At 39.9% G+C, this 21,354-nt stretch overlaps 1 protein-coding gene across 1 annotated transcript; it reads left to right on the top strand.

Annotated features, from left to right (window-relative positions):
- Positions 1-9,321: 9,321 nt before the first annotated feature.
- LOC143862461 (mogroside I-E synthase-like) lies at positions 9,322-12,274 on the top strand. The gene is made up of 2 exons (XM_077373513.1): positions 9,322-10,035; positions 11,282-12,274. Exons 1-2 carry the CDS (start codon positions 9,385-9,387, stop codon positions 12,002-12,004), a joined length of 1,374 nt encoding a protein of 457 aa, XP_077229628.1. The 5' UTR covers positions 9,322-9,384; the 3' UTR covers positions 12,005-12,274.
- Positions 12,275-21,354: the final 9,080 nt, after the last annotated feature.

Below are 21,354 nucleotides of genomic sequence, written 5' to 3'. Positions count from 1 at the left end.
TTGGGGTTATCTAGTATCAAAATGGGGTTACCAATCTCCCAATGGGCTTATCAAGTCCCTTATCAACACATTTTTACTTCCTGTTTTTTTCACTCGTTCATTTTCACCGTTTTTTTTCTTTCCACCCAACGATTCATCTTCCTCATCCGCCATTGAAAGGGGGAAGGAGAAATGCAAAATCCTAAAACAAATGGAAAACAAAACCTAGATACAGAGAGATAGATGGGAATGAACTCACGTTTCAAGTTTTCGAGCTTTTCCGCCTCTAATGGTGGCTAAACGTTGAAGGAGATGACTGGTAGGGTAAAAAATAAAGTTGAAAATGGAAAAATAAAAAAAATATAAAAAAAATGAGGGAAAGAAGAGAGAAGAGGGAAAAGTGGAAAAGCAAAACTTGTTGCTTAAGAAAAGGGCATTTTCGTCTAGCTTTTACTGATAAGACCTCTTTTGTCCCTCGTTAATAATTTTAGAAAAGCCTGCGCCCTGTTGATAATTCCGCCTAATTCTTGTCCCCATTGGTAATTGTTCCTTTTTTATTCAAAGAAAGTCCTTACGCCGAATAAACCCAACTTTTCTTTGGACGTTCTGCCTTTTTCCTCGTGACCACATTGCAACTAGTCCAACCCACCTTTCAGCACGTTTAGTAAACTAAATGCGGATTCTCAAGTCATTCAACAAGCGAAAAGTCCCTAGCGATATAAAATACTAGATAGAGGCAAAAGTGGATTTGATTTGGAAAATAACGACGTGCACATGAAGACAAAAAAAATGCAAAAATCACAGAGGGCCAAATCGTTGGTCAATTTCACTTTGTTCTTTATTTTTCAAATGAAATCCCTTTTGGAAATGTTTTCCTATTACATGTATAGCCCATTTTATATGCAAGCTTTTGATTTTCAAATCATATGTTACGGCCCATGATTCAGTATGACCTACGCCTCCATTGAATTGTTTGATCCAATGAAAGTTATTTAAAAAATCGGGTCATTGGTTCAAATATCAAGGGTGTGCCCTGATTTTGCACAGCAACGTGGGTAGACCATATAAAAACTCAGTTACACTATATCATATATTAAAACTTAGATAACACATACTCAACCCAAAAGTCATACAATAAAAAACTCGAATGTGAGTGACCTAATATACGTCCATCCTGTTCAAATTTTTGGGATTACATAATAAATTAAAACAGGTGTGCCTTGATTTCTGTTGAGACAGAAATTTGATGAGTTTCACCTGATCTGCACGCACAATAAGAGAAATTTGAACCACACAAAAATGCAACACTTCTGGTTGCCCAAGAAAATAAGAAAGAATGAAAATAAAGAGAAGATTTCGAGGAAACACGTAAGGGTTCTCCCCATTTCTATATGAGTGCTGCTAAGGAAACCAAGAGTGGAACATATAGTGGAACCAAACCAATCCCTCCAAGCTCTAAGCCCCCAAAAGGTTGAGAAGTTGAGGAAGAGCATGAGAGCTAAGAAATTTAGCCAGAAGATGAAAGAAGTCTTTGATTACTAGGGGCTAAAATGGGGCCCGGCTCTAGAGTTCACGTGTATTCTCTCTTGCTGTGCTTGTTTTAAGTTTGGTATCAAAGGTATCATGTCCTTGTTTGTTCTGCCCAGCTTCCTTAGCCATTGTTCAAAGGATTGGGGCGTCGTTTTGTTTCTTTTTTTGTAACGTCTTTCTTTAATCAATATACTGGTAGGGGTCCGCCTAACCCCAGCTTACCAATAAAAAAAGTAAATCCCTCCGGGCCACATGGCTTACACGGGTGCTTTTGCTATTTTACGGAAAAAAAAAGCCATAAAATTAGGAAGTAGATTGCACACGTATGTAAAGTCTACTCGTTCGGTGCCATTCTCAGCCAACGTATCATTATTCTTTCTAGATTATCAAATTCCACCTATAGGCTCACATGTCATATCATTATCCTTTCTGGATTATCAAATTCCACGTCTAGGCTCACATGTCATATCATTATTCTTTCTAGAATGTCAAATTCCACCTCTAGGCTCACATGCGGCCGTGGGCACATGGCCTTTCATTTCCTCTACTAATTTATTATGCACGTGGAATAGGAAAGATTTATATATAGAGAATTTAAATGATAGGTGGCAGTGAAACCACGTGAAGTCTAAAAATGTGGATACGGCCAACTTTATTTATTTTTATTTTTTTTAATGATCTAAACCATTCATCTGTTTGGGCACAACGAAAATAAGTTGTGCCCCAAAAGCCCAATGTAAATAAGTTATGCCCCAAAAATCATTTCCATACGATGATCCTAACCTATTTGCGTTGTGCCCAAACTAACTAACGGTTTGGATCATAAAAAAAAGTTGGTTGTACCTACTTTTTTAGACTTCACATGTTTTCCCGGCCACCCATCATATAAATTCCCTATATGATGGGTGGCCGTGAAAACACGTGACGTCTAAAAAAGTAGTTACGGCCGTGAAAACACGTGTAGAAGAATCCATAAATGATTTTTGGAAATCTCCATATTCAGATCGGAGGGTTAGGATCATCCTATGGAAATATTTTTTGGGGCACAACCTATTAGGATCATCCTATGGAAATATTTTTTGGGGCACAACCTATTTACGTTGTGCCAAACAAATGAACGGTTTGGATCATAAAAAAAAGTGGGATGTACCTACTTTTTAGACTTCACGTGTTTTCACAGTCACCCATCATATAAATTCTCATATATATGAGAATAGAGTTCCTAAGGTGTCACCTCATATAGCTTATATGATGTGGTGCTTAAAAACATAAGGGGCCAACTTTGTTTGGATGATCCAAACCATTCATTTGAAAGGCCCTCACATAGATAGGGTGTGCCCAAAAAATTAACTTCACAGGATCATCCTAACCCTTCCATTTGTGGAGGTTGAAATGGATGGGTATAAACCTCCATAAATTTGCCCATTTTAACCTCCATAAATGGAAGGGTTAGGATGATCCTATGGACCTGATTTTTTGTAGGCACCATATCTATCTAAGAGCCTTTCAAATGAGTGGTTTGGATCACCCCAAAAATGTGGGCCCCTTATGTTTTGTGAGCGCCACCTCATATAAGCTATATGAGGTGACACCTTAGGAACTCTATTCTCTCTCTCTCTCTCTCTCTCTCTCTCTCTCTCTATATATATATATATATATATATATATATAGAGGAAAAGGATCGTACGCTCGACCGTACCTAAAGTTAGGTACGGTAGAGTGCCAAATCACATGGGTCCCCCATTTTTGGTGGGCATCTAAACCATTCATTTGCAAGGCCCCATCATAGATAGGGTGCATATCAAAAATCAGCACCATTGAATCATCCTAACCCCTCCAAAACTGGAGGCCAAAATGGCCAGATTTGTGGACAAACACTGTCTGTCCATTTTGGCCTCCACAAATGGATGGGTTAGGATGATCCTATGGAGCTGATTTTTGGTATGCACCCTATCTATGATGGGGCCTTGCAAATGAATGGTTTAGATGCTCACCAAAAATGTGGGACCCATGTGATTTGGCACTCTACCGTACCTAACTTTAGGTACGGTCGAGCGTACAATCTTATTCCTCATATATATATATATATATATATATATATATATATATATATATATGAGGAAACTGTTGGTGAGCTTAAGCTCACCAAACTTATGGTGAGCTAGCTTGCCCAATCACATGGGGGCCCACTTTGTTAGGATGATCCAAACCATTCATTTGAAAGTCCCTTACATAGATGGGGTTAGGATGATCCAAACCCCTCCATTTGTTAGGACAAAAATGGACAAACACAAATTTGCCCCATTCTTGTTCTCCACAAATGGAGGGGTTAGGATGATCCTATGGAGCTGATTTTTGGTACACCCCCTATCTATGATAAGGCCTTGCAAATGAATGGTTTGGATCACTCCTCAAAATGTGGGACCCATGTGATTGGGCAAGCTAGCTCACCATAAGTTTGGTGAGCTTAAGCTCACCAACAGTTTCCTCTCTCTCTCTCTCTCTCTCTCTCTATATATATATATATATATATATATATATATATATATATATTCCCATGAACATCTCTCCTAATCTCTGATGCGGGTCTAAAACTTTTAGGAGGGAAGAGACTAATGACTGAAAATAGGTGGCAAAAATGTTAATGAGCAGAATTCAAAAAATACAAATTTTTAAATCAAAATTTAATGGAAAACTGTTAGAATATATGAGATCTCACATATTTATTTAGAATATGTGAGATCTCATATATTCTAACAAAAACACTTCTAAAATGGGAGGATAGTGGCTCCAACGGGATCCCGTTTTAATTTCCTACCAACCCTCTTATATAAAATTAGGGGTGCAACTTAGGTTGGGTTGAGGCCAACCCGACCCAACCCGAGGAGTTCAACCTCCAACCCTAACCCAACCTAACCCGACTCTCAACACGGCATGGCTAACCGAACCCAACCCATATTGGTTTTTCCCTAACCCGAACCCAATCCAACCCAACCCGAATTCCCAAGTTGGGTTGGGTCGGGTTTAGACATTTCAGGCGAAATATTTTGGAAGGGAAATGGGATCTAAAGTTCAAAACCCAAGGAAAAAAAACATTAATAGAACATATGCACAGATTAAGTAACTGCAAATGAAGCAAGGAAAACATGACAATCACAATTACAAGGATATGCACCCTCTGTATCTCCATCTCATCTACACAACAGCAGCAATCTCTCCAGAGAATTATATTTTTAAGGATAGAAGTTAGAAAAAAATAAAACGTCTAAAACTAAAAAAGCCAAAAAAAAATGTTAATGTTTGCCCGGTTACGGGTCGGGTTGGGTTGCCTGATGCCCAACCCGAATTTTGGTGGGGTTGCCAAATCCCAACCTGGACCCGAACCCAACCCGGATTTTGTCAACCCAACCTGCCCAATAATCGGGTTGAACCCGTCGGGTTCGGGTTCAACCCAACCCAAGTTGCACTCCTATATAAAATACTAACACATAACATTTCATAAAGGAAAACACTCCTAAAACGGGATCCCTTCCCGAAAATAAAGATGGGTTAAGGATCGTCTCGATCAATTTGTCAAACTTAATGTGTTCTTGAGATTCACCTCCACTTTGTAAAAGATTCCGTGATTTTTCAGCAGGGTATTCCGTTTGCTAGCAACCTTCCTTAATAATTAAAATATCAACATGCGTCTAGTTTAAAAGTTTATGTTGTCGGTTGATCTCTATTCCAGTAGCATTTTAATATTTCCTAATTTATTGAGTGTCTAGCTTTGCTGTTGAGCCTTGTGACATCTTACCGACACTTCAGATAAGAGTTTGTGCTAGATTTTAACCGTGGGACTAGGATTTGCTAGGCAATTTCGCAGCCGTCACATATGAATTAATAAAGACAAAATCTGCTAAAAAGTAACCCTACTCTCCTACAAAAGTGAGCCAGCAAAATTGCGTAGCTAATACCCTTAACAGTAGAAGGGATTTGCTAGCGTCCATCGCTGACGGCATTTCACGGATGGTCTATTGCATCTGACAGCAATAGACCATCCGCGAAATGCCTTCCGTGTTGGACTGACAGCAATATACCATCCGCGAAATGCCTTCAGCGATGGACGCTAGCAAATCCCTGAGATAAAGTTTTCCAAGTATCCCTGCAGCCCCTATGATGAAATGGTGAGATCATGTCCATCCTGTTAATTGTAAAGAAAGAATTTGAATGAAGTAGAAAGCTTGTTTTGCAAAAGTGCCATTTTGCCCAAATTACATGCATAAGAAGACAAGGGAGTGAGCTCAAATCCTACTCAACGTTAAAAACAGTGAAAATGACCAAATTGCCGGTCATTTTCACACACAAAGTTCCGTGTTTGAAGTGTTTTATTTTGCAAAATGCGAGAAAAGTAGAACCTTAGAAAGGAGAGAACTTTGGAAAGAGCCCTTTTCGGTCTTTTTTGAGGAAAAAGAATAGAATGAGAGAGATAATGAGAGGCTAGAGAACTGAGAAGAGAAGCCATGAGGAAATATGCTCATATTCTTGGATTTAGAGAGTTTTTTTTTTTTTTTTTTTGGAGAGAGAGAGAGTGGAACCTATAGTGGAACTGAACTAATCCCTCCATGCCACATGGCATAGTACAAATGAGTGCTACTAAGGAAACCAAGACTGGACCATATAGTGGTACTAACCAATCCCTCCAAGCTCTAAACCCCCATAGGTTGAGAAGTTGAGGAAGAGCATGAGAGCAAGGAAATTTAGCCGGAAGATGAAAGAAGTCTTTGATCACTAGGGGCTAAAATGGGGCCCGGCTCTAGAGTTCACGTGTATTCTATCTTGTTGTGTTGTTTTATGTTTGATATCAAGGGTATCATATCCTTGTTTGTTCTGTCAGCTTCCTCAGCCATTGTTCAAAGGATTGGGGCGTCGTCTTCTTCCTGTTTTTGTAACATCTTTCTTTAATGAAGATACCGGTAGTGATCCGCCTAACCCCAACTTACAAATAAAAAAAAGAAAATCCCTCCAGACCACATTGTCACGCCCCGACCCCATTGTGTAGATATTGTCTAGTTCTGGGTCATCTACCCTCCCCGGTTTTATTTTCCAGTAACATTAACCGTGCCCAACCCACTCCGCGGGGCCCGCCCCTTGGAGATGCTAAAAACGCGTCTGCATAGGGAGAGCAGAAATCCACATATATAGACCAGTAACTTTTCCTCCCTTTCCGATGTGGGATCTTTCAATCCAACCCCCTTAGGGCCCAGCGTCCCCGCTGGCACACCGTACTAGATGGGAGGTCTCGCTTTGATACTATTATGTCACGCCCCGACCCCACTGTGTGGAGATTGTCCGGTTTTGGGTCATCTACCCTCCCCGGTTTTGTTTTCCAGCAACATTAACCGTGCCCGACCCACTCTGCGGGGCCCGCCCCTTGGAGATGTTGAAAACACGTCTGCATAGGGAGAGGAGAAATCCACATATATAGACCAGTAACTTCTCCTCCCTTTCCGATGTGGGATCTTTCACACATGGCATACAAGGGTGCTTTTGCTATTTTACGGAAAAGAAAGCCATAAAGTAAGGAAGTAGATTGCAAACGTATGCAATGTCTACTCGTTCGGTTCCACTCTCAGCCACCATATCATTATTCTTTCTAGATTGTCAAATTCCACCTCTTGGCTCACATGCCATATCATTATTCTTTCTAGATTGTCAAATTCCACCTCTTGGCTCACATCCGGCCGTGGGCACATGGTCTTCATTTCCTCTACTAATTTATTTTGCATGGGGAATAGGAAAGCTTTATATATAGAGAATTTATATGATGGGTGGCCGTGAAAACATGTGAAGTCTAAAATGTAGGTACGGCCCACTTTTTTTTTATTGATCCGAACTGTTCATCTATTTGGGCACAACATAAATAGGTTGTGCCCCAAAAGCCCAACGTAAATAGTTTGTGCCCCAAAAATAATTTCCATAGGATGATCCTAACTTATTTACGTTGGGCCCAAACAGATGAACAGTTTGGATCGTCAAAAAAAAGTGGGCCGTACCAGACTTCACGTGTTTTCACGGCCACCCATCATATAAATTCTCTTATATATATATATATATATATATATATATATATATATATATATATATATATATATATATATATAGAGAGAGAGAGAGAGAGAGAGAGAGAGAGAGAGAGAGAGAGGAATAAGGGTGTGCGCGAGCTTGGTGCGGTCGAGGGCCAAAAACTCATGTGGGCCCACATTGTTAGGATGGCCCAAAGCATTCATTTGCAAGACCCCATCACAGATAGGGTGTGTACAAAAAATCAGCACCATAGGATCATCCTAACCCATCCAAAAGTGGAGGGCAAAATGGACAGACACCGTTTGCCACAAATCTGCCCATTTTTGCCTTCCACTTTTGGAGGGGTTAGGATGATCCAATGGAGCTGATTTTTTGTACTCATATATGTATATATATATTCTCATGAACATCGCTCCTAATCTCCGATGCGGTTCTAAAATTTTTAGGAGGGAAGAGACTAATGACTGAAAATAGGAGGCGAAAATGTTAATGAGCAGAATTCAAAAAAACAAATTTTTAAATAGGGGTACAACTAGGGCGGGGTTGGGGCCAACCCTAGCCCAACACAACGTGGCATTTTCATCCATCGTAACTTAATCCAATCTGAGCATCAGGTCAAGGAGGGTCAACCCTAACCCAACCCGCCTCTTACGCCTGGCAAGCTTAACCGAATCCATCTAACCTGATTTTCTAAATACGGTCGAGTTGGGTTCAAGTTGGCTAAGTGCAAAACTGAACAAAATATAAAATAGACCATGAACCTAAGACTTAAAAAAAATTATGATAAAATCACATAAAATTAGGGAAAGGGGATCGGGTCAAGTTGCCCAAGGCCTCAACTCTAACCCAACCAGAACCGGAGCTGAAATCAGTTTAAACCTGTGGAGTTCGGATTGCCAAATGAAGAAATTTGCTATAAACATTGGCACAGGAGACAAGACGATAGGTTGTCTTAAATATCCCACCCACTTGACATGTGCACAATGAATGTGTCTTAAATATCCCATGCACCCACTAGCTTGACATGTGCACAATAAGTATCCTTATTACAAAGGATCACACAAAGTAGTTTGTGTTACAAAGGAATGATCTGATTGTATAATGACGTCTAGACTCTTTATTTCTTGGCAGCCGAGGAAATAACGAATAGAAATTGTAACAACATAGTAACTAGTAAAAAACCCGTGCGATGCACGGGCCGACAAAGAACTGTACGGACCACGTCATAGGTTGATCCAAACCGTCCATGTGATTGAACACAACATAAATAGGTTGTGCCCCAAAAATCATTTCCATAGGCCGATCCTAGCCCTCCAATCTATAGATGTTTCCATAATTCCTTTTATCTTAAATCGGATGGTCAAGATCATCCTATAGTTTTTTAATTAAAAAACCATAAAGGAGGTAGATAAGATCGAAATTATATGGCTTTAATGGGTGCCTTTGTAATATCCGCCGATGTCCACTCCTACTTGCACCCCTAAGCTTTAGAGTTCTTTGAATTTCTAGAAGAACAATGAAATTACTCCTTTGTCTCTGCTGTTCTTGTGGTATTTCTCCTATCATTTTCCTTATGATATTTCTGCACTATTTTTCTGAGTTTATTGTCTATATGGGTCATTTCTCTTTCCACTCTTGTTTCTTAGCGGGTTTTTAAGTTTCAGTAAACATTTCTCACTAACAAAAAAGGAAAAATTGAGAGGTGGCTTGCCACTTTTGTTTTCTTCTAGAAAGTGTTGACTGTCTGTTTTGATTATTTGTTTTTACGCAACTTTAAGTCCTTTAAATAGGACGTCTATCCTACACAGAATGAACTCAGAAGAGATGGAGAACAAAGAGGTAGGTAATACTCTCAAAGCCCATGTTTTGATTCTCCCCTTTCCTGGCCAAGGTCACATAAACCCAGCAATCCAATTTGCTAAACGCTTAGCCTCCAAAGGTCTCAAAGTCACAGTAGCCACCACCATAGTCATCAAACTCGACCAAGAACTAGTTAGCCCAGTCAGTGTCGAACCCATATGCAACGTCAGTGAGTACTTGCATGGCACCGGTGCTAACTTTGGTCACATCCAAGCCATTGTGGTGCGAGCCTTAATGGGTTTCGTAGAGAAACATGAAAAATCCGGTGATCCCTTCTGTTGCCTCATCTATGACTCTGTTCTTCCTTGGTGTTTGGATATCGCGAAACAATTGGGATTATATGGAGCTCCATTCTTCACTCAGCCCTGCGCCGTGAGCTCTATATTCTACCACGTATACCAGGGGCGATTGAGCGTCCCGTTGGACGGTCCAACCGTTTCTTTGCCTGGACTGCCGAAGTTTGAATTATCCGATCTCCCTACTTTCATAACCAAATCGGAAACTTCCAGGGCCAGCTTGGAGTTGCTTGTGAGCCAGTTTTGTAACTTGGAGAAAGCCGATTGGGTTTTCATCAACACGTTTGAGAAGTTGGAAGCTGAGGTTGGTCTCATTTTTATTTTTTATTTTTACCTTTTTTGTTTGCATATAAGATACAATTTCAGGAATTATGAGCTTAGATTATTTGTTCCTGCCACGGGGAGGCCCACTATGCCGAAAGCGAGAGAATTCGCATCCCTTTCTTTCCTTTCCGTGCCCCATGTCACCACACCGGAGAGCGTGGGTTTTTTTTGTGCTCCATGCACCACCATGGTTTTAAATTTCGGTTTCAGCTCAGACTTATCCGAAACTGAAAAATCCCGAAATTTCGGTCGAAATTTGGTACTTGCACTCGAAATACCATTTTTTTACCAATTTTGGTGATTTCAATCAAAACTTTGTAAAAGAATAAAAATATTTTTTAACAAATTTTGCCGAAATTGCTGAAATTAATTAAATTTCGACCGAAAATTTGTAAATTTCAGCTATTTTGGTTTCGGTCAAAATTTAAAACCATGGTCACCACACGGGTGGGCGTGGGGTTAAACGGTTGAGTAATCAGGGCGTTCCGTCATCGTCTTTTAAACTGATTCTAAGCCCCCCTGGCTGCTTGTCACCTGAATCATAATTAATCCTTGACTTTTCAGCCATTATTAATGCATTTCGGGCACACCACCGAAGTGCGTTAATAATGGGTGAAAAGTCAAATATTATGGTGACGTGTACAGAATGGGTGCCCTTTCACCTCATTTTTGCAAGGGCGCCCCTGAGTATAGCATTCCTCGACTAAATCATATCTTGGGAAAATTGTGCCAGAAATGTTAATGGTGGGAGCCTCCACCTTTGTGTCCGTCATGTGAAATAATAGAAATCTTCATTACTCATAAATGGTTGCAATCAACATTACTAGTGCTTATACAGATCACTAAAGGGATAAACAAAGAAAGATAAAGATAGCTGTTATCCTAATCTAATTCAGTTGCCTAGGGCCTAACTCATCTAGCACATAATCCAACGGTTAGATCTCAACATAATCTAATGGTGAGATCTCATATATTCTTATGGCTATAAATTTGTTCTAATTGGATAATTCTGGCCATTATTGTCTCAACGATCCCCTGTGCAAGCCACCTTTTTTTATGATCACCCAGCACATGGCGAAACTCAAGTCGATCCACTTTCAAATCAAGTCCATTTTCAAGTTTTTTTATCTGAGAGATTCATCTCCCATTATGTTTTGAAAATTGATTTGGTATTCCTTACTTACTTTCTAACATGTTTACTTTCGTATTATGATTTCTTTGTTAAGCTCATAAGTTGGATGAAGGAGCTTTGGCCTGTGAAGACAATCGGTCCGAGTGTGCCCTCTATATATGTAGACAAGCTTATCGAGGGAGACAAGAACTATGGGCTTAATTTATGGATTCCAGATGGTGATACATGCATGAAATGGCTTGACACAAAGCCAACAGGGTCGGTCGTCTACGTCTCGTTGGGAAGCATATCAACACTAGGACTAGAGCAGATGGAGGAACTAGCATGGGGTCTGAGGGGAAATAACAAGTATTTCTTGTGGGTGGTGAGGGCATCAGAGGAGAAAAAGCTTCCCAGCAATTTTGTAGAGGAGACAAAAGAGAAGGGTTTGATAGTGAACTGGTGCCCCCAATTGGAGGTCTTGGCTCACGAAGCAGTGAGTTGCTTTGTGACACATTGTGGGTGGAATTCCACAGTAGAGGCTCTAAGCCTTGGAGTACCAATGGTAGCCATGCCACAGTGGGCTGACCAGCCCACCAATGCCAAGTATGTGGAGGACATTTGGGGAGTGGGAGTGAGAGCTAGGACTGATGAGAAGGGGATTGTGAGAAGGGAAGAGATGGAGTTGTGCATAAGGGAAGCAATGGAAGGTGAGAAAGGGAAAGTGATCAGAAAAAATGCAGGCAAATGGAGGGAATTGGCAATAGAGGCACTAGAAGTGGGTGGAAGTTCAAATAACAACATTGAGGATTTTGTAGCTGCACTTTTGACTAAGTAATATTTTTATGTCTTATATGATTGGATTATATAAATACTGTGATGGTTGAAGAAGCAGTAGAAGTGGGTGGGAGTTCAAATAAGAACATTTAGGATTGTAAAGCTACTATTGAATACGTAATATTTTTTAGTGGTTATGTTTCAATGATTGGATTGAAAACATTTCCTAATTGTTGAAGAGGAACTATTTCAACCCTTGATTGCGGCTTTCGTTGTATTATATACTGTGTTTAGAAGTACATTAAGAACGTCTTTTTCTTTTATTTCAATACATATTCTAGTCTGTCAATTTACAAATAGAGTCTTCACATTTGAGTGAATTCTGCAAATCAAGTCTTGCAATCTATTTATTTACTCATAAAATGTAAAAAATGTCTTTCTTTCCTTCGTCGTTAGTTTTCTTTCCATGGAAATTTTTTATTAGAAATCTTTTTCATGAAAAGAGTTTACTGCAATTTTTTCTATAGTAAAATTTTCACACCTTGTATATGGGTGGGGCCACCACAAGAAGTGTCGAAAACAGATATACCGGCATTCATAAAAGTGGCCGGTAAATAACGTTACATAAATCGGTGGTCAGAAACCCCCTTGTAAAGACCGCCGGAAAAAAAAAAGTACGATTTCAAAATGTACGACCTGTTTTCCTCTCACCTTTTGCAGGGGTGAGCATTATTCGGTTAAAACCGAATAACTTAACTGAATTGGTCAATTCGGTTCGATTTTTTTCTTTATGGTTCGGTTTCGGGTTTTTTTTTTTTGGAAATTCGGTTATTCGGTTTCGGTTTTCTCAAAAAAAAAATTTGGTTAACTGAATAACCAAAATAACCGAAATTATGGATGAAAACCATTTTTTTCCAAAAAAAAGTGCTATATGTGCACTCCGTAGGATGATCAAAACCGTCCATTTGATTGATCACAACTTAATTAGGTGCGCTCAAAAAATCATTTCGATCGGATGATCCTAGCCCTCCGATCCAAACCGAGATTTTGATTTTTTTTCCCTCTTTTTCTCCCACAATTCGGTTATTCGGAATTTTTATTCGGTTTCGGTTCGGTTTCGGGTAATTTCGGTTCGGTTTCGGTTACCGAAATTTGGTAACCGAAATTATTTCGGTTAAATTTCGCTATTCGGTTCGGTTTAAACCGAATAACCACCCCTAACCTTTTGCACTAATTTTTTTTCAGTGTACTTTGGTATGACCGCATGTTAAAAGCGTGATGTGAACTCTCAGCGGAAGCAATGAAGAAAATTCACAGATCTAATCTAGATCTAGAATTTTATGATCAAATCTAGAATTTCTTGAAAATGTGCAAGAATTCAAGAGAAATTGGCTACTTTTGCTAGGATTAATGGCCGATTTTTCTAAAAATCTAGATCTCGAATGTTTATTTATTCTTCAAAATCAAATGGAGATGAAATCCACAAACAAAATGTAGAATAAAAAAGAAAGGGAAAATTACATTTACACCCCCTCTAGTTTCTGGCACATTCAACTCTAACCCTGACTTTCAAAATGTGACAAGTACACCCCCTGAGGTTTCAATTTGTGTAAGTTAGACCCCCACTGTCAACGGTCCATCATTTTAACCTGACGGAAAGACTGAAATTAACCTGGGTTCAGATTTTGAGGACAGAAATACCCCTGTTACTGGTTTTAAGCCTTTTGCAATGGGATTAGGGTTATGTCATATTGTCATTTCCTTCATCACCGCCGCCGTCGCAATCTCCAGCCACCGCTGCCGTCACATCTCAGGCCACCGTCATCATCTACCTATCTCAGTATATATATATATATATATATATATATATATATATATATAGAGAGAGAGAGAGAGAGAGAGAGAGAGAGAGAGAGATCTTCTCTTCTTCAAGACACCCCACCCCATGGCTACATCAAACCACACATTTCAAGAAAAAACACTAATAAAGACAAAAAAAGCCCTAAAATATTAAGGTTTTTGTTCAAAGCATGATAATGATGTGAATGAAGACAAATAAAACCCCTAAATCGAGGATTTATGTTGATAAATAAACGAGGGTTTGAATCAAACCCTAATTTTCAGTTTTCAAGTATGAAAACCCTAATTTTTAGTTGGGGAAGACGAGGGCATTTTGGTCATTTCCGCCTCGCCGTCTACTCCGTCACGTTAAAAACCCTCAGGGGGTGTACTTGTCACGTTTTGAAAGTCAGGGTTAGATTTGAGTGTGTCAGAAACTAGAGGGGGTGTAAATGTGGACTCACAGCGGAAGCAATGAAGAAAATTCACAGATCTAATCTAGATCTAGAATTTCTTGAAAATGTGCAAGAATTCAAGAAAAATTGGCTACTTTAGCTCGGATTAATGGCTGGTTTTTCTAAAAATCTAGATCTCGAATGTTTATTTATTCTTCAAAATCAAATGGAGATGAAATCCACAAACAAAATGTAGAATAAAAAAGAAATTGAATATACCTCCAAGGAATTAAAAGAAAACACAAGATAATGTAGAGAATCATGGATAAATTTTAAAGAACGAGAGATTGTAGTACAAAATCCGCTTGTACATCACTTTGGGATTCGGATCCGGTACAACGATAGCCGATCTGTCAAACGAGACTTTGGCTCCGCTTCTCGAGGGCTGGGTATCCTGTGTTGGTGAACTTCTCCCCTCTTCCCTTGGACTTCTCTCCAAAAAACTTTCTCACTCCAAAAATTACATCGCTTCTCAAAAATGAAAAACTAAATTAATCTCTACCCCTAGACTCTATTTATAGAAAATCTCCACTTTTATCCCAAGGGTTCAACTATTACCTATGTTTTGATGATTTAAAAATCCAAATTGATTAATGATTTATGGACTAATGATGCGCCTTGGAAGTGTATGTGCATAAGACAGGTTAACAGTGGATCAATCTCAACTTGCACTACACTATAGCTAAAGCTTGAGAATCAACCCTGGATAATGTTAAGGAGCTGGACCAGATTGGAGACATTCAATCCTCGGATAATGTCACAAAGAAAAAGCTCAATTAAAGTTGATCACAAGCAAAGCCAAGCTTCAAAGGGAAGGGAGTTGATTTTTGTAGATTGTATATCCTAACTATCTTTGATTTTTCTCTAAGTTCAAGGCACACATTCGACCCCAAAATATTTTCAAACTGAAGTTAAATCCTAAAAACCAAAGTATAAAATAATTTTATAGGTATTTGTGTACCCCGATCCCTAGAAAGGTGGGGGACGACCCCCCCACATCCTCTAGATCATCCACATGAAAGAGAGCTCTACCAAGGAACTCTCAAAACAGATGCCACCCTCATAGCATAGCACAAGTGGTAGTATAAATGAGATACATCTCGATTCGGGAACAAGTCCAGATTCGAGACGTATTTAAACAAACTCAGAGTCGTGTAGACTCCCCATTTTGACCTGACCCAAATTTCCCAAAAATTGAATAAATCCCAAAATCTGAGTCCCGAAACCAAATTTTGAGTCCCAAAGTCAAGTTTCAAGTACCTGAAGCATATCCCCGAAATTCCCGAAGAACCGAGCCTTCGATGCAAAAGAACCCGAAAAATATGCATTAGCAGATCATTGTTGAAACCCTTAGAAGCTTGGATGATCCCCAGAACTCCTGCCTGGATGATACCCAGAACTCCTGAAAACCCCCGTTTAATCGCCCCAATTCTCTCCCGCATTTCCCTGAAATTTATGAAATTTACAAAATATCCCTGAATTTTGGTATTGGCACTCCTCTGTTTGGGTCCCTTGGGCTCCAATGTATATCGGCACAACCCTATTTTGATATTTGCACCTGACTGTCATTTATTATTGATCGGCTTGTCGGAGTTTAATTTTCGAAAAGCAATAATCTATTGACAGCCATTTAAACACTAGATGACAAGAAGATTTGCAAAGGTATCAAAATGAGGTAGTGCTAATATCATTGACCTCTAAAGCAATGATATATTTGTCCCTCTTATTACCTTGGACAGCCCACCCCTTTTGCCAAAAAGAGTAGTAATAATCCCGCTAAAAGGGGGGTTGTCCAGATAAGAATGGGTCGCAAATATGTTACTTTGTCTATAAGGTGGGCTGTCCGAGGAAGAAAGAGGAGGTAGATATATTCTCTTTCCTAGAAGTGGGGTGAGTTAGCAAAGCAAGGATACCCATTGATAAAAAGAAAAAGCAAGTAGAGCTTAATGGCAAGAGGGTAATACACATTAGCCTTGGGGGTATTTTTGTACAGGTGATATTGCTTCCTTCCCAAGCAATAAGCATAGACCATTGAATTAAAGAGATGAGGTGTAGGGTCTAGATTAGTTATAACATTCTAGGTTTTTAGGGTTTCTAAAATGGAATTGTTGTTGGGGAAATAGATCAAGGGCTGAAAGCAACCAAGAGGAAATAAGCAATAAATGGACGGCTAGGATTTGAAAAAAGAAGAAACCCCTAAGTATAAAAATCAAGAGAGCTCGTGAGAGAGAGGGAGGGGATTTTTTTATTTTCCACACACAGTAGAGAGAGAGGAGGAGAGCTACAGGAGAAAAGGGTTTTCTTCCCATTTTCATCAAAACAATAGAGAGAGAGAGAGAGCTTCCTCCTCCGGCCATCTCCCTCTTCTCCGACCACTTCTCCCCAAATCCAAACCCATCTCAATACAATTTCTTCAACCCCTCTTCTTCTCCCTTCACCCTTCTCCATCTTAATCCCACCTCTGCAACTTTTCCATCACCGGAGCTGTTTGCAGAGAAGAGGCTGAAAGAAGAACAAAGAAAAAAGGGAGAGATAGCAGAGAAAGAGGGAGGGAGAATCGGCTCCAGCTTCATCTTCCCCAACCGCTATCTTCAACCGGCAACCTCCTCTTTTCCGGCCATTTCTTCTCCATCCACCCCCATCTCTCCCCAACTCCGGTCATCTCCGACCACACACTTTACTACCCATCACCTCCTTCTCTGCAAATTTCGATCATCCACCGTCTCCGACCACTATCCTTCATTAATTCCGGCACACCTCAATCAAAACCCCACAAATTTCGATCATCCCCCACAACCATCTTCTTGCTCAATCAAAACCCTCTTCACCCACCACCATCCGGCCAAGCCACCATTATCTAACCCTAACCTAGCTAAAGATCAAACCCATCTCCACCATCCAACACCATGGCAGCCACCACCCCACAATCAAACCCACTTCATTTCTTTCCCAAAACCCCCATCCCTCCATATGTTCCCTTAATTTCAGCCATCAAACCCCACATCTAGCAAGGCCCAAACCCATAAATTCCAGGAAACCCACCGGAATCCGGCCACCCTTTCCTCTGCAAATCAAATCCCAGTACCTCCTTCTAGCAATAGCAAACCCATTTCCTTAATCCCAAACCCACCTCATCTCTTTCCTCAAACCCCCTTTTTGCTTTGTCCTGATCCCATTTCCGGCAATTGATTCCGGCAACAGCCATGGAATCCGACAATCCAACTTGCTCCTACTATTTCCGACGACCCCTACTAATCTGAAGATCTGCTCGGTCATATCAACCCAAGGAAAAGAAATGAAGAAGAAAGAAGAGTTTGAACACACAGGTCTACAATCAAAAGTAATTTTCTCACTCTCTTCCTTTTATTCATTTTCAATACTCTGTTCCCCACATTTTCTTATGATCTCAATACTATTATATGCAGTTGTGGTCGTAGTAACTGATTTGTGCTTACTTAGGTCCATAATCTGTTTGATTAAATACCTATAAGAGGATCTCTGTGTTAGCTTCGATCGGATTTATATTGTTGAAATGTTTTCAATCTTAGTGTAATTATATTGTGGTTGATCCTTGTTCTATTCTTAGCCTTGGTTCATATCTGAGTTTTCTTATGATTACGATCGGATAAATCAATCACTTGTAATCATTGGCTTTAATCTCTGTGTTTGACGATTTTAAAAGTGTGTGAAGATGTGCCATGATTGCAGATTAATTGAAATATCCTGAGATTGCTTAAGTATTTCTTGAATGATGATTTTCTCATGGTCAAGTAATTCTTCTTATACATCACTGCCACTATTTTGAAATGGTTTCACATCGAAGTATATAGGGTCGGTTAGTTGGATTTGATCCTTGGAATGTTACCCTAATCGGATGTTAATAGAATTAATTTTCCTACTTCGTATGATCTGCTAACTAAGAAATGAACTTCTCTAGAGTTGTTTGAACACAAAGATGGGATGAATTATTAATGGATGTTGAAAATTGATGCCGACGATTACATGTATTTTGGTCTCCAGGTCCCTCATCTTGTTTGGCTTAGTTCATTTTTCTCCTTGCTAAAAGCATCCTTGAGACTCAGCTTAGGTCTCTTATAGGTTTCAGGGTTCTTATGGGGTTTCCGGATCACTTATCAATTTTAGAGGTTCTCCCTCGGGTTGGGCGATGACGGAATGTTTCTTGAGCCAACCCCTTTACCCTTCTTGTCCTCCTTGTACTAGGATTTCGCATGGGGCGAAGGGATTCCTCTTTCGTTAGGGCTTCTTGCTTCTTATAGGGTTCAGGGATTCTACCTTGTCTTCTTTCGAGACTACTTTCTCACGTTCCTAAGGATCCCACTCGGGCTTCGAGATTCCATCGATTATAGGGACATTTCCTCGGGTTTCTTCTTCATTCAGTCACTCTCCACATGTTCCTCGGGGTTCTCTTTGTTTTTCGGGATCCCATCGATTTTGGGAACACACATTGTCGGGTTAAGGCGACGACGAAAACGGAAACCTCCTGAGGAAAACCCCCTTTCAATCAAAGGGATAAAACAACAAAAATGTTTTTTTCAAAAAAGTTGTTTCGAACTACGTTGGTTTGATCCCTTTCCACAGGGTACGTAGGTAGCTTGGGTCCACCCAAGTCCAGTCAAACCTTTTAATAAATATTTTCAAACATCTTCGAACCTTTTAAAACAAAAGAACTAAAAAAATGGGCAAGGATGGTGATTGCCAGGTCACTCGGAGCCCCCTTTTCATTCCATTTCTGATTTTGATCGTGGTTTTCCGGTTTTCATCGGTTTTCTGACGTTTTATTGAGTTTTGAGACCGGCGATGACATAGCGTGGCCCCCTTCACAGGGATTGTCCTCGCTGAGCCCAACGATAGGTCATGACGATCGCGAGACTTGCCCGATCTTCAGCAGATTAGGATCGCTGGGCTTGATTCCTTTTTTAATCGCCCCTGAGCCTATCGTGTGTTCCATTTTTTTTTTGCCTGGCATTTCTAGTCCTTGTATACCGCCGACTTTCTGATTCCATTCTTTTCGTGCATCTTTTAGCACGTTTGTCTTTAGTTTCTTTTATGTTACCTTTAGTTTGCTTACTTCTCTAGCATGTGATTGATTGCTATTTTCTTAACCTTGTCTCTCGTATATGTTCGCATGCTAGTGTGTTTACTTTACTGCTTTGGTTGCTTAGCTATAGCGTTCATTCATTCGTCTTATCCTGATTATCTGTCTAGATACAGCTATTTACTGCTTTCCTTATTATATCTATCATTGTCTATTTAGTTATAGCTCTGCATGCAGATGTTACTGCTTTCCTAGAATGTGATGAGTTAGGATTAGATGCGATGAGTTAGGATTTTGATGTTTATTTTCTTTTGCCCATCCCTGGGTCATGCATGCTTAGAAAGACATTTTCTCGGGGATACTCATTCCCATTTCACATGATTTTTGCCCAAAACTCTTCAACATTCATTAAAAATGGCATAAGAGACCAGGTGCTTGCACGTGGGCGAATTGGGTGTGCTCTTCGGATCTTCCTCATTCGTCACCGGGCACGAACCTTTTGTATCTCTGGTTATCCATTGCAACAGAGTGTTTCATGGGATCCAGGGCCCATTTCCTTGGATGGCGACTCTGAGTTATTTTGAGGTGCATCTTGGTTTTGAGGCTCCTGTCTCCGGATCAAGATGTATCTCATACATATACATCGCCACCCATGCTGTGAGTGGCATCTGTTTCGAGAGTTCCTTGGTAGAGCTCTCCTTCACATTGTGGAGATCTTAGAGGATTGACGGGGGATCTCGCGTCCCTCGCTCACCGTCCTCGGGATCGGGGTCCACAAGTCGCCATCCATTGATAGGCCATGGAACCCAAAAATAAAATCCTCTGTGCAATGGATAACCAGAAATAGATATGGGTCAGTGCTTGATTACGAATGGAGAAGCTCTGAAAAGCACCTCCAATCCGCACGAGTGCAAGCACTTGGTCTCTTATGCCATTTATTATTAACTTTGAAGAGTTTTGGGTGAAAATCATATGAAATGGAAACAAATATCCCCGAGAAAACGTCTACCTAAACATGCATGACCCGGGGATAATAAGAACATACAAAATAAATAAAAGAAGTGTCACCTAAGCATAATTAAGTTATAAGTGACATGCCTAATGGATGTCTAGGTTCTGGTGGATAAATACATGCATGCTACAGCTAAAGGTATAAGGTCTGCACAGGATGAGAAATCTAAAACTAGCAGTTAATCATGAAATGAATTACGAATACAGTAAACGAAATAAAGAATAAACAAAATAACAGGCAGATAAAAGAATAATGAAATAGAACCTAGAGTGAACACATAGCGCATATCTACATTAAGGTGAACACATATCGCCTAATATGATATAAGATCCTAACACATCCCATCTAGAAAGCAGTAAATGACAGATAGGATAAACAATAATGAAATAAAAACCTAGGACGAACACATAGCGTCTATCTCCATTAGGACGAACACATAGCGCCTAATATAATATAAAATCCTAACACATCCCATCTAGAAAACAGTAAATGACAGATAGGATAAGCAATAATGAAATAAAAACCTACGGCGAACACATAGTGCCTATCTACATTAGGGCGAACACATAGCGCCTAATATAATATAAAATCCTAACACATCCCATCTAGAAAGCAATAAATAACATATATGATAAGCAGTAAAGCGCTACATCTAACTGATAATCAAAGCAAGTAAGTGCTACAGCTAAACATGTAAGTGAAGAAATAAGCAAATAAATGCTACAGCTAAGCATGTAAGTAAAACAAGTAAGCAAATAAATGCTACAGCTAAGCATTTAAGTAAACAAAGAAATGAACACACACTATCATGATCCTATGCAAAAAGCATCATCAATATACAAACACAAGCCCTAAAGTGCTAACAACAGACCCTAAGACTCTAATGCTTAAGCCTAAGTCTTTAGATGATCTGATGTTCATCCAAAGAAGCCTATGTATCCCCGCCTCTTACAGGAATAAAGGCAACGTAGTTCTTCGCACGTCTATTCTAAACTGCAATGCCTAGCACATCTAAGACTGCTATCCTAGACTCGACCTAGAAGACTTGA

The sequence above is a fragment of the Tasmannia lanceolata genome, unplaced genomic scaffold (genome assembly GCF_043159265.1).
Source record: "Tasmannia lanceolata isolate RefF3 unplaced genomic scaffold, GAP_Taslan_0.1 ptg000037l, whole genome shotgun sequence".
In the NCBI taxonomy this organism is placed as follows: domain Eukaryota; kingdom Viridiplantae; phylum Streptophyta; class Magnoliopsida; order Canellales; family Winteraceae; genus Tasmannia; species Tasmannia lanceolata.
This window is presented reverse-complemented; position numbering and strand designations above follow the sequence as displayed.

Coding starts and splice junctions, on each gene's coding strand:
- LOC143862461 (XM_077373513.1), top strand. CDS start 9,385: ATGAACTCAGAAGAGATGGAGAACAAAGAGGTAGGTAATACTCTCAAA. Junction 10,036..11,281: donor TTGAGAAGTTGGAAGCTGAG/GTTGGTCTCATT, acceptor TTCTTTGTTAAG/CTCATAAGTTGGATGAAGGA.